At 45.9% G+C, this 13,401-nt stretch overlaps 4 protein-coding genes and 1 non-coding gene across 5 annotated transcripts; 4 read left to right on the top strand and 1 right to left on the bottom strand.

Moving 5' to 3' along the window:
* The first annotated feature begins 300 nt into the window (after positions 1-300).
* Positions 301-4,882, top strand: AGABI2DRAFT_223857 (hypothetical protein). Its single transcript, XM_006462438.1, has 21 exons — positions 301-579; positions 636-738; positions 790-801; positions 850-955; positions 1,010-1,239; positions 1,302-1,351; positions 1,407-1,727; positions 1,779-1,922; positions 1,974-2,536; positions 2,591-2,687; positions 2,741-2,898; positions 2,951-3,043; positions 3,105-3,219; positions 3,274-3,393; positions 3,445-3,609; positions 3,666-3,791; positions 3,854-3,969; positions 4,024-4,126; positions 4,182-4,488; positions 4,545-4,600; positions 4,651-4,882. The coding sequence occupies exons 1-21, from the start codon at positions 322-324 to the stop codon at positions 4,792-4,794; spliced, it is 3,387 nt and encodes a 1,128-aa protein (XP_006462501.1). The 5' UTR covers positions 301-321; the 3' UTR covers positions 4,795-4,882.
* Positions 4,883-4,949: 67 nt separating this feature from the next.
* AGABI2DRAFT_206856 (hypothetical protein) lies at positions 4,950-6,369 on the top strand. Its single transcript, XM_006462437.1, has 5 exons — positions 4,950-5,348; positions 5,412-5,543; positions 5,599-5,749; positions 5,801-5,860; positions 5,917-6,369. The coding sequence occupies exons 1-5, from the start codon at positions 5,070-5,072 to the stop codon at positions 6,225-6,227; spliced, it is 933 nt and encodes a 310-aa protein (XP_006462500.1). The 5' UTR covers positions 4,950-5,069; the 3' UTR covers positions 6,228-6,369.
* A 290-nt stretch (positions 6,370-6,659) lies between these two features.
* AGABI2DRAFT_t73 lies at positions 6,660-6,777 on the top strand. Its single transcript has one exon. It is a non-coding gene; the product is annotated as a tRNA-Leu (tRNA).
* A 1,627-nt stretch (positions 6,778-8,404) lies between these two features.
* AGABI2DRAFT_186400 (hypothetical protein) lies at positions 8,405-11,810 on the top strand (the record flags this gene model as incomplete). Its single annotated transcript, XM_006462436.1, has 12 exons — positions 8,405-8,420; positions 8,580-8,820; positions 8,890-9,575; positions 9,682-9,794; positions 9,845-10,249; positions 10,299-10,310; positions 10,366-10,407; positions 10,458-11,033; positions 11,082-11,284; positions 11,339-11,455; positions 11,504-11,543; positions 11,599-11,810. 12 exons carry the CDS (start codon positions 8,405-8,407, stop codon positions 11,713-11,715), a joined length of 2,568 nt encoding a protein of 855 aa, XP_006462499.1. The 3' UTR covers positions 11,716-11,810.
* AGABI2DRAFT_186399 (hypothetical protein) lies at positions 11,798-13,177 on the bottom strand (the record flags this gene model as incomplete). Its single annotated transcript, XM_006462435.1, has 5 exons — positions 11,798-12,195; positions 12,247-12,636; positions 12,688-12,808; positions 12,873-13,040; positions 13,109-13,177. The coding sequence occupies 5 exons, from the start codon at positions 13,175-13,177 to the stop codon at positions 11,798-11,800; spliced, it is 1,146 nt and encodes a 381-aa protein (XP_006462498.1).
* Between the last annotated feature and the right edge of the window lie 224 nt (positions 13,178-13,401).

The raw sequence follows: 13,401 nt of genomic DNA, 5'->3' as shown, positions 1-13,401 counted from the left end.
ACTGAGTTGTGACGGAACCCCTTTACACCACTCACTGCAATCGCTTCGAAATACTCGCATTCAATCAAACAAGAAGACATTTTCCCGGTTATCAGCATGACGGTGGAATACAAGTGCGAAGTGAACAGTCAAAGGGTCATTTGCTCGTGACTGTTGTGCCAAGTACTTGTCTGAATATGAAATTCGAAGCCGAGACGCGTCGCGTGCGTGAGAAATAATTATAATTACTCCTAAGTTATAACGTTAACCTCCATCGCGTCGATGCCTGGGAGGAAGCGCACAGCCGTCGAGGATGCAGACGATTCTGCATCTGACTCTCCTATGACATCGACCAAACGCCAAAGGACAGAACACTCGGACCTGGAAAACGGTAGACCACAAAAGTCCAACAAAGGCAAGGGGAAAGCCAAAGCCGCTGACGATGGGTCGGACGACGACGAGGTTGACGATGAAGTCGAGCTTGATATTGAAATTGAAGGGGGAACAAAGGAAGATCGCGAAGAAAAAGATAAACAGTTCGAGGAAAAGTACTACGAGAAGATTATGGCTTCGGTCAAGGCAAGAGAAAATAACCGTGGAGTAAGCTCTTACGCCCCTCCTTCCCCCTCAATTCCGGATTAAATCTTCATTGACAGCTTGCTGCTGACTTTGGAATCATCGAGAAAGTTGAACTGTACCAGTTCATGTGTCACCAACGTTTGACTTTTACTTTCGGACCCCAAATCAATTTTATCGTCGGTATGTGACTTGTGTTTGAGACAGGGGCTAATCTGACGTGTTTTTACTCAGGTCATAACGGAAGTACGTTCGAGCACTTGAACTTGTGATCCTAGAAGTAATTCTCTCTAGGTGGGAAGAGTGCTGTTGCTTCGGCTATAACCATTGCGCTCGGAGGGAAGACAAACTCTACCGGCCGTGGAAGTGGTCTCAAGTCTTTCATTCGCGAAGGTCAAACGTTGGGTGCCTTCTCTCCGTGATATCTATTCGATTGATAACATTTCACTCTCAGCGCTGCTGAAGTTAGTCTCTACTTGAAGAACAGAGGGGATGAAGCATTTCGTCATAAGGAGTATGGCGACACCATCATCATCAACCGCAGATTCACAGCTGAAGGTTCTTCAACCTGGAAAATCAAATCCAAGGACGGCAGAGTTGTCAGTACCAAAAGGGAAGAATTATCGAAGATATGCGATCATATGAATATTCAGATCGATAATCCGTTGACAGTCCTAACCCAAGGTAGCTTTTTCTCGCTTTTAGTCGTTGTCATTTTGCATCTAAAATAAAAACCAAAAATATAGATGCCTCTAGAGTGTTCTTGGCCTCCTCGAACCCGTCTGACAGATATACCGTGAGCCTTCTGTTCTCGCCGGTTATGAAAGACATACAATCTGATTACATGCTAGCTTTTCATGAAAGGAACTCAACTTCAACAGCTCTCCGACGAATACAGCATTACTCTCGAGAACGTTCGTTCGACATCCAAGATCCTCGAACAAAAGAAAGAAGCGATACCCGACCTACGTGCAGCTGCACAAGAGGCAAAGCGGAGATTCGATGAAGCCGAAAATGCTCGGAAACAAAAAGCCAAACAAGATGACCTTAAGAAGGAGATGGCCTGGGCGCATGTTCAAAACAAACAGGATGAGCTGCAGCAAAAAGAGTTGCAGGTCGCCAACTTGGAGAGCAAACTTCCGAAAATAACAGCAGAAATAGAACAAGCACAGGCAAGAATGTTCTTTGAGCTGGCGCGTAACTCTGACTGACATCTCTTCTAGGCTAATCTGGATGAAGCCACTGAAAATTTTACCGAGCACGAGGAATCTTTGGCTGCTCTAGGGAATATCAATGATTTAGAGAAGCGAAAACAGGAGATCGGTCAAGCCATAAAGGCGAACAAGGCCACGATAACTCGCCTCAATGTATGTGAAAGAATGATTGTTTCAACATCCCGGATCTAATGAACAATGCAGGCTGATAGAAAGGCTATGAACACCAACCTAGAATCTGTGAGACGTACGATCGTCGAGCTTGATCAACAAATCCAGCGAGAAACCGAGAAATTGGCACAAAATGCTCAAGCGAAACGAGCTAGGCTCCAGGAGGAATTGTCTAGAATACAGAATCAAATCGCTGCTTGCGAGCAAAATATTGCTGGGATTCAAGCTAAACGACAGGAATTGGAATCGCTTAAGCAAGGCATTGAAGGCCAGGGAAAAGAACTTGAGGGAAAACAGAAAGAGACGGGGAACCAAATCGCCTATTTCGAACAGATGATCACCAATTGTGACAGAGCGGAAAAGGATAGTTTGTTGCCATATGGCCGGAACATCAAAGGCGTTGTTGACCAGATCAGCAAAATGAGGTGGCATGGTAATGTACCTCTTGGACCTCTTGGATCGTTTGTCAAGGCGAAGGATCCGCAGACCTGGGGTGATATTTTGAGGAATCAGTTGGGTCAACAGTTAATGGCGTTTGCGATTACGGATGCTAGAGATAGGCCCGCTTTGAAGCAGCTGCTTGCTCAGACCCAAAAGTGAGAGTATAAGTTATCCCGTGTCGTCGTCATGATCAACTTATATTCACTCAGCAATCATGTTCAAATTGTTATCTCTTCGACGGAATTGTTCGACTATTCTGAAGGAGAACCTCCAGCGGAGTATTTGACTGTCCTTCGCGCTTTAGAGGTGAGCATATCTATATTCAATGACCTGTCCCACATGACGATCGTACACTCAAGATCAACAACCCATTTGTTACGCGTATCTTGATCAATAATGCTAGCATTGAAAGCCGGGTACTTGCGAAGACCCGTCTGGAAGCCCAAAGAATGCTCGAGCGGCTACCAAGAGGTGGTGCCGCTTGGACCCATGATCAATTCAACGTTCGTGTCTTCACGTAAGTATGCAATTCTGTTTATACCCAGATGCGAGGCTGATTTGGTTTGTAGAGACGGTGTTTCTTCAATTCCGCTCGATATCAGAAGGAACAACGACTCTTCAAACCTGATGCTCACTGGACGTGACTCCGGAAACGAAAAAAGGTTTGTTCTTTGCCTCTCATATTTGAAGGTTGGCGAAGATTGACTGGTAATTGGTTGCTAGACGTGCGATACAAGAAATCGCGACGTTACGCCAACAACAGTCAGAACTAGGACCTCGAATTGCTGCTTTAAGAGATCAGTACAGGGCTTATTCGTGCCAGACAGCAGACCTGATGGTACGTTGAATACCCAAGACGTCACACGCAGTATGACTCATAAGGATCGGGTAGCGTGCGGAAGAGAGCGAGACTGCAGTCATACGTCAGGCTCAAGCGGAACGTCAGAAACTTGAAAGGGGTTTGAATGAAGAAATGCCAGTAAATGTTAATAGTCTCATTGATGCTAAGAAGGTATGTGTTTCTGAATAACGCTGTGATTAGTCGCTGTGATCTTGTGTACAGGAATCAGAAGAGGAAATTGTTTCTATTCTGAAGCAATTTGAACCAGTGGTGCAAGAGTTGAAGACTGTTGACGAGGAACAAAAGAAGTTGTTGATCGAGGCCAATGAGATCAAGCTGAGAATCAATGCATTTGAGGAGAAGAGGAGTGGCATTCAGGTAAAAATTGTTCCTTCAGGCACCATCATACATGTTGAATCACCTTCATAAAGCACATCCTGGAGAGGATTGCTGAAACTCGACTCAAGGCACAAGGGGCATTGAAACACTACGAGAAGAGATACCAGGCTGAAAAGGAAAAAGTTGAACAAGAGAGGGAATTAGCTGATGTTCTTCAGAAGGAATTCGCTGTACGTGCCACTGATATCACTCTTCTTCTTTCCCCTTTCTTATGATGTTATTTTGCGTCTAGTCCTGGACAGAAAAGGCAGCTGAGTACTGTGCTCGGGTTGAAAACCCGAGACCGTTACCCGAGATAGAAATAGCGCTCAAGTCCGTCACGGAAGCTTTAAAAAGGCGAGAGAAAAGGTATGCCTTCGTCACGGTCTGCAGTAGAATTGGACTGATGGTTTGGTATGCTAGGCAGGGCGCGTCCATTGAGGAGGTCGAGGAGCAGTTGATAAAAGCGAGACAGCAGTATCTTACTGCACGGTCGGGCATCAAATCCATGCAAGCACTGATCAAGGTAATGTGCCTCCATTGTGCAATTATGGAATGCCATTTATGACGTGTATGTCCAGAAACTGCGCGATTCATTGATCACGCGTTACTCGAGATGGGAATGTTTCCGACAGCACATCGCTCTTCGCACGAAAGTGGTGTTCCAATACCATCTCTCGCAACGAGGTTACTTCGGGAAATTGTTGTTTGATCATTCTAGCGACAATCCTCAATTGGCACTCAAAGTGCAAACTGACGACCAAGCGTCGCAAGTTGGCCATAAAGAGAAAGACCCGAAGTCGCTCAGTGGTGGAGAGAAGTCCTTTTCAACAATCTGTCTATTGCTGGCATTATGGGAGACTATCGCATGTCCCATCAGGTGTTTGGGTATGTACTGGCGAGTTTATCTGGTGTTGGAGTTTGTACTGAACTTGCCTCTCTAGATGAGTTTGATGTTTTCATGGATGCTGTGAATCGTCGCATCAGTATGAAAATGATGGTATGTGCATTCCGACTCATGCAATATACACTCTCTGAAAAGGCTGCTAGATCGACACAGCGAATGCCTCTAACCAGAAGCAATACATCTTGATCACGCCATTGGAGATTCCTATAGAGTTCGGGAATACGGTTCGCGTCCATAAGATGACAGATCCCCAGCGTAACCAAGGCACGCTTGGTTTCGGCAGGTGAATGGCCCATGACCCTTTTTTTATTAGATTATCGTACTGTATTTTGCAAATATTAGTGTAGATGAAAAATCTAATGTCGTTTTTGCGTGTTCCAATTTAAGCCCTCGGCGCCGTAATGACGCGTTGTGATTGGCCGGCAGCTCTTTCCGTTCCAACACTCTTTTCTCTTCATATTTTATGATATTCATCATACATTCTGCAAGAGACGACCTACCTCCTTGACCTCTTTAGACCTTTCCCCGACGCCCTCTCATTTCCAGTCTTACTAGGACTACCATGTCACTAATTCCTAAGGCCCCCCTCCGCCAAATGCGCATCATCTCAATTCCGCTCACGCGCCCCAAGAATCCTTACCAAGGTGCAACAGACCCGAAACGTATTCTCACTTATTATCAATTTCAAATACCTTCCCGACCAAACCATCCGAATCCCGTACGAGAAACCAAACCAAAAACGAAATGGCGACTGCCGGAGGAGGGTGTCATAAAGTTTTTGCAGGCTAAGGCTACCTCCACTTGGGCTGGATTTGGACAAGCAAAGGAAGGAAGCTGGCAGGTGAGTTTTATTCATGTTTTTCCTGATACTGTGATCGTTTATTGAGTTTCCTTCACGGCGCAGTTGAAAATTTATCGAATAGGCGAACAACTTTCGGATCGTATTGAATTTGAGGAGCATGCTTTGAAGGGACTAGACACATCCCTCGGTCCTTCGTTGGCACACTCGCCACTAAAGGGAGAGAAGAAGCTACGGGTGAGTAAGAGTTCGCTGTTTTAAACATGATGGATCTTTGAATATTCTCTTCAAGGTTCCTCTAATATATCCTTCGTCATTGAGCTCGAGTCCAGAAACTTTATCACATTTCAAAGCCTTTCTCCAAGACCGTATGCCGCAGCATAGAAGAGGATTCTACTTTTGGATGCTCATTTCCCCATTTACTGCACCGTTCATGATAATTCGTATGTTTCCCTTCGTCAAGCCAGTTTTTGTAATTGACCGTTGTGCACTAGCTATTATACCCAACCTCCCATTTTTCTTTTGCGTTTGGCGATCATGGTCTCACTATAAAGGTAACACGTTAGCCTAGTTCGCGGTTAAAGCATAACTGAAAATATGTTCCTTTCAGCTTATAGAACAACACAGTATTTACATGACCTTGTAGTAAACGACGTCATTAAACCAGAAGGCAACGAAGATTTGGATGCTATAATTATCAAAGGCTCACACTCGCCCGAACATGTGGTCTCCGAAAAATCCCCTAATAACAGTTCCGAAAGCAAGGAGGGCGGCAATAGTGACAAACTCCTGTTGCTGAGTAAAGATACTGTACCTTCGATTCTTACTTTGTTTGGGTTGAAAGCGACTGCTGATATAGACTTGTCCCGCGCCATTTGGCAAGCTCGTCAGCGGGCGGGTGCTGGACGGTCGAAGTCATGATGTTCTGTTCATTGCTCGTTCTGTGATTATAGAATAGTTATTGCTGGCTATTGTACATTCTAGGTTCTAGGTCTGTCTCTGTAGCAGAGATGAGAGTATAATTTCACTTTAATGCCATCCCTTCTCACACTTTTTAAAAAAACCGTGATTATTTCAAGTCAAATTGAGACTATGCTACCCCGAGTGGATAGAATCCCAAACCGTCGGAGGGTGCATTGTGTTTGCAGCGCGAAGGTTGGTTCGATGTTGGGGGAATGATTGTTCATGATAATCGAACGAACAGAATACCCGCCAGCAATTGCAAAGGATTCAAAATACTAGTCTTAACTTACTTCTCATGGCATGGAACCAGAAGGGTTCGAATCGAGGCGCCCTTTACTGTACTCAAAGTAGTTAAGCAGTCCTGTTGGGCTGAATCGACCTGCAATCCATGGCGAGATGGCCGAGTGGTCTAAGGCGCCAGACTAAGGACTAGGGTATCAGATACCCAATTCTTCCTCACGTAGGAATCTGGTCCTCCGGGGCGTGGGTTCGAATCCCACTCTCGTCATCAGTTTTTCATGGCAAGGTATATTCACTACATCTATAGAAAATGCCTGAGATTTTTTCCCCCAAGAACAACACGGCAGTTCCTATTATCCGTCGTAGACGGGCCCGTGGATTGTACGTACTTGACTTGGATCAATTGTCGAAGAAGTACTGACTGTCATATTGACTCCCATCCGGGTTATAATTATTCATTGGGAGTTTGACACTTATCAGATACAACGTGCGTGTTACATACATACATACTCAATTTATCAAGATACAATCGTTCCAATTGGCACTGAAGAACAGTGAGTTGTTGGCCACTGAAATGCAGTGTTCGAAGTTGTGGTTTCACGCGGTTTGCTGGAACTCTACTAACCATCCACTGACATTGAGACATTGGCCACGGGACCCCAGTGGACCTCGCAACTGATATCCACTGATCAGTGGTCACCTTTTCCACTGTTTTCCAGTGTAGACTAGCATTATGGTGTACGTAACTAAGTCGAGAAGAGTTTCTTATCAATCAGGTGGAGACCTATCTGAGACTGCATAGGACTGCATTCGACTTGGCGTTCGGGCCCGTGGTGAACTCAAGACCGGTCTGAACTCATGATCAAGTTGAACACAATTGCGCGTATTATATGTATATGATGGCGGCAGGTCTAATTACTCATGTTGTGCCGATCTTTATTTATAGGACGCTGGCACAGATTAGTTCCTTGGCTAAATATAGCCTGGGAAAAATTAGGAAAAATCGGTTGACGATGATGCGTATATTAAGGACGGTCATGAAGAAGCAACGTCGTTCATAATGGGGTTTCTGTTTCTCCCCTACGCTCCCGTTATCTGTAATGTTTTACATCATCGACCCAGATTGGAAAAGCTTAGAAGCTATTCGAGCGAGTTTAGAAACTCATCACCCGGATCTCATCTTGTGGGACACCACTCCATGAGAATAAGCCCGCATAATATCAGAAAAGTGTCTAACCGGCTACGCCAGGGCCACACGTCCTGTGTCAGCGTACGTCGAATTTATCGTCATCGGCGTCCGAAGGAAGACATGCAGTACAACGTGACCCAATCAGTTCACATCGGTCGGTTCAAGATAAATAAGGGCGCAGACGCCGGAGGTTCTCTTTGCTAAAGATGTACAGTACCCTTGTTTTGTAGAGCTATATGGGGAATCAGGAATTCTGATGGATTGGCCATAAAACGCCGACATCAATCCACTCTGGCCGGGCGTCTCTTCGAGTTAATAGATAAGTATGAAAGCAATCCTCGCCAAAATGGAGGACGATCTTTGCTATTGCACACCAGCCCCATGGCTCTGCATAGTGCCAGATATAAATTGAAATTGAAATTCCTGGTGGTCGCAGTAGGCACCTGTGGAATACTCTATTCTCCTATGTTCAGATTTATTTGATTCACTCCCGGACCATCTCCCCTACTTACTTCATGCGTCTCCTGTGGAAGGCTCCCCAGTCTAATTGTTAGCTGGCATCTTCGACTGCTCATAAGCGCCAGTGTAGCATTTTTGGGTGTGATTCTTGAATCAGAAAGCAGCACACGTTGTCCTACAGTAGTTCCATCGCTCCCTCCTTTTCGCCGGATTAGATGGACTGTTTCACACCTGCGTTCTTTTTTGTATGGCTGACGTCATCAGTAAACTTGGGTCTCCTTATATATTGTACTGGACATTGCCTTTGAGATTGCAGGCTACATTTCCCCCCTTTCCCACTAAAGTTGGGCATCTTATAAAAATGCCGGCGGAAATAGTTCAGCTTCACTCCCATTCTACATCTTCGCCTTTCACGAACATAGAGCAACTCGTCCACGAAGGTCTCTCTCATCCAGTTGGCGAAAAGAACCTTCCAACTATACTCTTGTACGACGAGCGTGGCCTCAAGCTTTATGACAAGATTACTACTCAGGCGGCGGAATATTACCCGTTCCAAGCAGAGGAACAGATCCTGAAACGCAGCGCCGATGATATTGTCAGGATGATGCATGGCTCTATTTCTGGCCCGGTAGCGGATGAAGTGGTCCTTGAGCTTGGCGCGGGGTTCGTGTTCTAGTGTTTCCTTCTTTGGCCAAGATCATACTTTAGGTCATTGACTCACTGATGACATAGTGCCTTGAGAAAAACATCACTATTACTTGCCGCACTGGCCCGGCTGATTGATAACGACTCCTCCAACTTTCCCATCACCTACTACGCCCTCGACCTTGAGCGAAGCGAACTCGAACGCACTCTTGGTGACATTGAGCAGTCACCGCTAGGGAATATGTTACAAGACAAAGTTGAGACCAAAGGCATTTGCGGAACCTACGACGACGGACTTAAGTTCCTTAGCGAGGGAGGATTTCGAGGTGCCCATATCGTTGGCAGTCTCCCTGACTTTACAGACAAGATTACCAACACCACGCTCACGAGAAACCCCCCGTCAGCGGACTCGAGCGATTCTAGGGACTCGCGTTCTACATCCGCTTTCAGTACTCTCCCTTCTTCTCCGGGAGATCCAGCGGTGTCCCCTTTCCATATTCTATTCCTCGGTTCATCGCTCGGTAATTTCCCTAGAGCCGATGCGGTCAAATTTCTTCGTGGCCTTCCCTTGCGATCTGGCTATGGCGATACCCTCCTTATTGGACTCGATCATGACAACGATACAGCTCTAGTCGAGAAGGCTTACAACGATACACAAGGCCATACGACGGAATTCATCATGAATGGTTTAAGAGCCGCTGGTCGCGTTCTCGGGAATGAAGAATTATTCAACGAGAAGAACTGGGAATATGTCAATAAGTACGACGCGGTAAGTTATTGGGTTATATTCATGAATAATCTCTAATTTGTTTGCCTTTAGAAAGAGCGTGAGATGTGTCCAGTGTGCATTGTATTACCATTTCTAAACGGGTTCTGCAGGTCGCCACGAGGCTTTTTTGAAAGCTAAAGTTGATCATTCTATTAATTCTCCTGGTGGGAATGTCTATGTCTTCAAAGCGGACGAACTGCTCAAAATAGAAGAATCGTTCAAAGTCCGTGAGTTCGATTCTGTTAGGCAGCAGTTCCTTCATATTATGTCTAGTTTTCCTACGGAGATGCCACCTCGCTTTTCACAGAAGCAGGCCTCCGTCCTATTCAACGATGGGTGGACAACAACTCACGATATTCTCTTTGGCTTGTGGAGAGGCCACCTTTTGTTTTCCCACTCATGTCATCCTCTTTTGCCTGTAATAGGAGTGGCGAACTGGTTCCAAAGAAAGCATACTCCACGTCGCCTTTTGGTATACCAGCTCGCGAGGAATGGGATAATTCCTGGGCTCTTTGGGACTTTATCACTCTACGTATGATCCCCCGGTCCATGCTTCACGAGAAGCCCATTCATCTGCGTCATATTTGCCTGTTTTATATTGGTCATATACCCGCTTTTCTGGATATCCAACTTTCCCGACTCTTGAATGAACCACATACGGAACCGGAGAGATACAAGGTTTGCATCACAAACCTTACAACATCAATCATATGCTAATCATTCTCAGGATATATTCGAGGTTTGGACTACTTTTTCTTGATATGCGACAGCTGAAACTTCAACATCAACTATAGCGCGGCATTGATCCCGACGTCGATAATCCGACTGAGTGCCACGTAAGTTTCACAGACCTCCGCCTCAGATTGATCACCAATTCTCAGTTTAGCCTCACTCAATAGTCCCAACGAAAACCGAAGAATGGCCCACGTTGGCGGAAATCCTTCGGTTCCAAGAGAGTGTTCGCTCTCGAGTCATGAGTATATACGATGATATCGAGAGTGGGAAACATCTACTGTCCCGACAGTTGGGGCGACTTCTCTTCATGACCCTTGAACACGAAGCACATCACGCAGAAACTCTTCTCTACATGCTTTTACAGAGAGCCGGTACTGGAACCATTCCTCCCCCCGGATTTGCCGAACCGGATTGGCAGTCCTTGGCTGCTGCATGGGATGCAGAACCCAGACCAGAATCAGAGATTGTTACACTTGGTCCTGAAATGGTGTCAATTGGGCACGATGATCTCGAGGCGGACGACGATAAAACCAGTAAGGTTTCCGAACCCGATCATCATGAATATGGCTGGGACCTCGAGCACCCGGAAAGGAAGTTGGAAGTACAGCAATTCAAGATTTCATGGAGACCCGTTACGAATGGAGAATTCTATGAGTTCTATTTAGGCCAAGAGGGAGATAAGATTGAACTTCCCGCCAGTTGGGTGGTTGAGGATGATGTCGTCCGCGTAAGTCTCGAGTTCCGGTTGAGTTTCCGTCGCTGAATTGTCACTTAGGTCCGTACGATTTATGGACCAATCTCCATGGATTTGGCCAGGCACTGGCCTCTCATGACATCATATGACAATCTTTCTGCTTATGCAATGGTCAAGGGGGGACGATTGCCCACCGAACCGGAGCTTAGGCTCTTTTATGACAAGTTCAATTCCGGCTATGAAGGTGGGGCAAATGTTGCCTTCAGGAACTGGCATCCGTTACCGTAAGTTACCTCGGCTCTACTACGAATGATCAGGCACCGACTGTCACTATTTAGGGCGACGACGGGTGGTGCGAAGAATGATGGGAAGGGCCACAACGGCGGTGTCTGGGAGTGGACGTCGACCGAGCTAGATAGAGTTGACGGATATGTTCCTTCCAAGCTGTACCCCGGGTATGGTCAATCGTTTCAATTAAGGCATCAAAGCTTATCCGCATCTAGGTACTCCAATGACTTCATGGATGGTAAACACCATGTTGTGGTAAGCATCAACGTACTCGAACAGTATTGTCGGAGCTTCATGTATTTTCTTCTAGCTCGGAGCATCCTATGCTACTGCACCTCGTGTCTCTGAACGTCGTTCCTTCAGAAACTGGTATCAGCGAAGCTACCCCTATGCTTGGATTGGTGGAAGGATAGTGTACGATAAATGAAAGCTGGAATCGAGAGGCAAATTAGAAAACGAAATTGAAGGACAATCGACCTCTGTGTATATATAGTGAATTTTGAATCAGTCTATGTTTGACTACTTAAAGATTGAATGAACTCCTCCGTTTCATGACCTTCTTCCAGTTTGATGATTGGCACCGTAACTCTTGTACTTCGTTGCTGGTGGAGATAGCTCTGGGCGTACTGTATCGACAGACGTCTTTCGTTTAAGGAAGCTCTTTTTCCCAGCCAAACATATATGGCCGGTTGCGTAGGGTCCTGCGAACTGTCCAACAAAAACGCATCCTCCGATAATAACGAGCTTCGACCCAAGTTTGTTACAGGTGTGAAAGATATAGCACCTGGACCAGTTGCGTCGGACAGCCGCATCAATATCGTTTGGCCACCATCCTGAACCTGAGATGGAATCACAGATTCTGCGTTCAGTTCGCGGAGGAACAGACTAGCTTGAGGTCCTCCCTCATCTATAACCGAGTTATATCAACTCTTTCACGTTACTTGTTTGCTTGATTTACCGTAAACGACAACTTCGCATTTATGCTTTCTGTTGTCTACGAGGTTTCTGACAAATTCTGCAGCTTTGAAGCGCTCTTGTCCGACGCTGTTTCTCGTGTTGAGTTGTAATATTCTAGATCCTTTATCCAGGACATAGACATCGCCTTGTATCAAACTGGAAGCTTCCGCTGGTACTTCTCGGACGACAAGGTTTGACTTGCCGGTCGTGCTAGCTCTAGCGAGATTTATGCAGTATAATTTCTGGAAGTCGAGTTCGGGAGGCTGAGTGACGTGGTGAAAGCCTGTTGAGACACCGCCATCCAGACAAATGAATTGGGAGAAATGAGAAAGGAACCGAGATGATTCGTTATTCTGGATTTCGCGATACTGCAGTGGAATTCCATGCAGATCTGTGCAGAATTGAGTGCCACTAGTAAAAGAAGTGACGAAATACAACATACGATCGTCCAGCTCTACAGTCTTGTATGCAGCCGTCCCCGCTTCGTCCTGCGTAGTTTTCCGCCCGAGCCAGAAATGGAGATCAAAGGAAAACGATGATGCATCAGGAGAACTTTTGTACGTCTTTGAACATAAGGACAGGTGAGAAGGAAAGAAAGCATATCCCAAGTATTTCTTGAATGCCTACGTAGAGAACGATATAGGAGTCCCCGCTATAGAATGTTCCGTAGTGGTCTTTCGGCCATTCGACGACACGAAACTGTTCTATACGCCAAATTTGAAGTCCTGGAGTACAGCCTGCCTGTTCCCATGCCGGCTCTATATCACCTGCATTTTCACGAACGCGCTTCTCGAGCTGTTTATTTGCGAAATAGAATGCCAGTTAGATAACGTTCATCTGATGAGATTTCCTTTGAGACACACGTCGGAGCCCAAAAGAGCAATATTCGAGTCCTCAATGTCATATTGTGTAGATTTTGATAGGTGGGCCATGGGTATCGAATATTGAATACTGAATGTCGAATGTTGACCTCGGCTGACCCACCATGCTCTGCCATTCTGGTCAAAGCACGCAACTCCTAATTAGATTATTTCAGGTTCGTGGGAGCGTTCACCTACTCAGGAATCCCATACCGCTTGGCAAGCCGTAGACGATACAAACCTGACCGTTGCGACTCTGAACAATATCTCGAACATGAAACGTTCCATGACGTGAA

The sequence above is a fragment of the Agaricus bisporus genome (assembly GCF_000300575.1).
Source record: "Agaricus bisporus var. bisporus H97 unplaced genomic scaffold AGABI2scaffold_7, whole genome shotgun sequence".
Taxonomy (NCBI): Eukaryota; Fungi; Basidiomycota; class Agaricomycetes; order Agaricales; family Agaricaceae; genus Agaricus; species Agaricus bisporus.
This window is presented reverse-complemented; position numbering and strand designations above follow the sequence as displayed.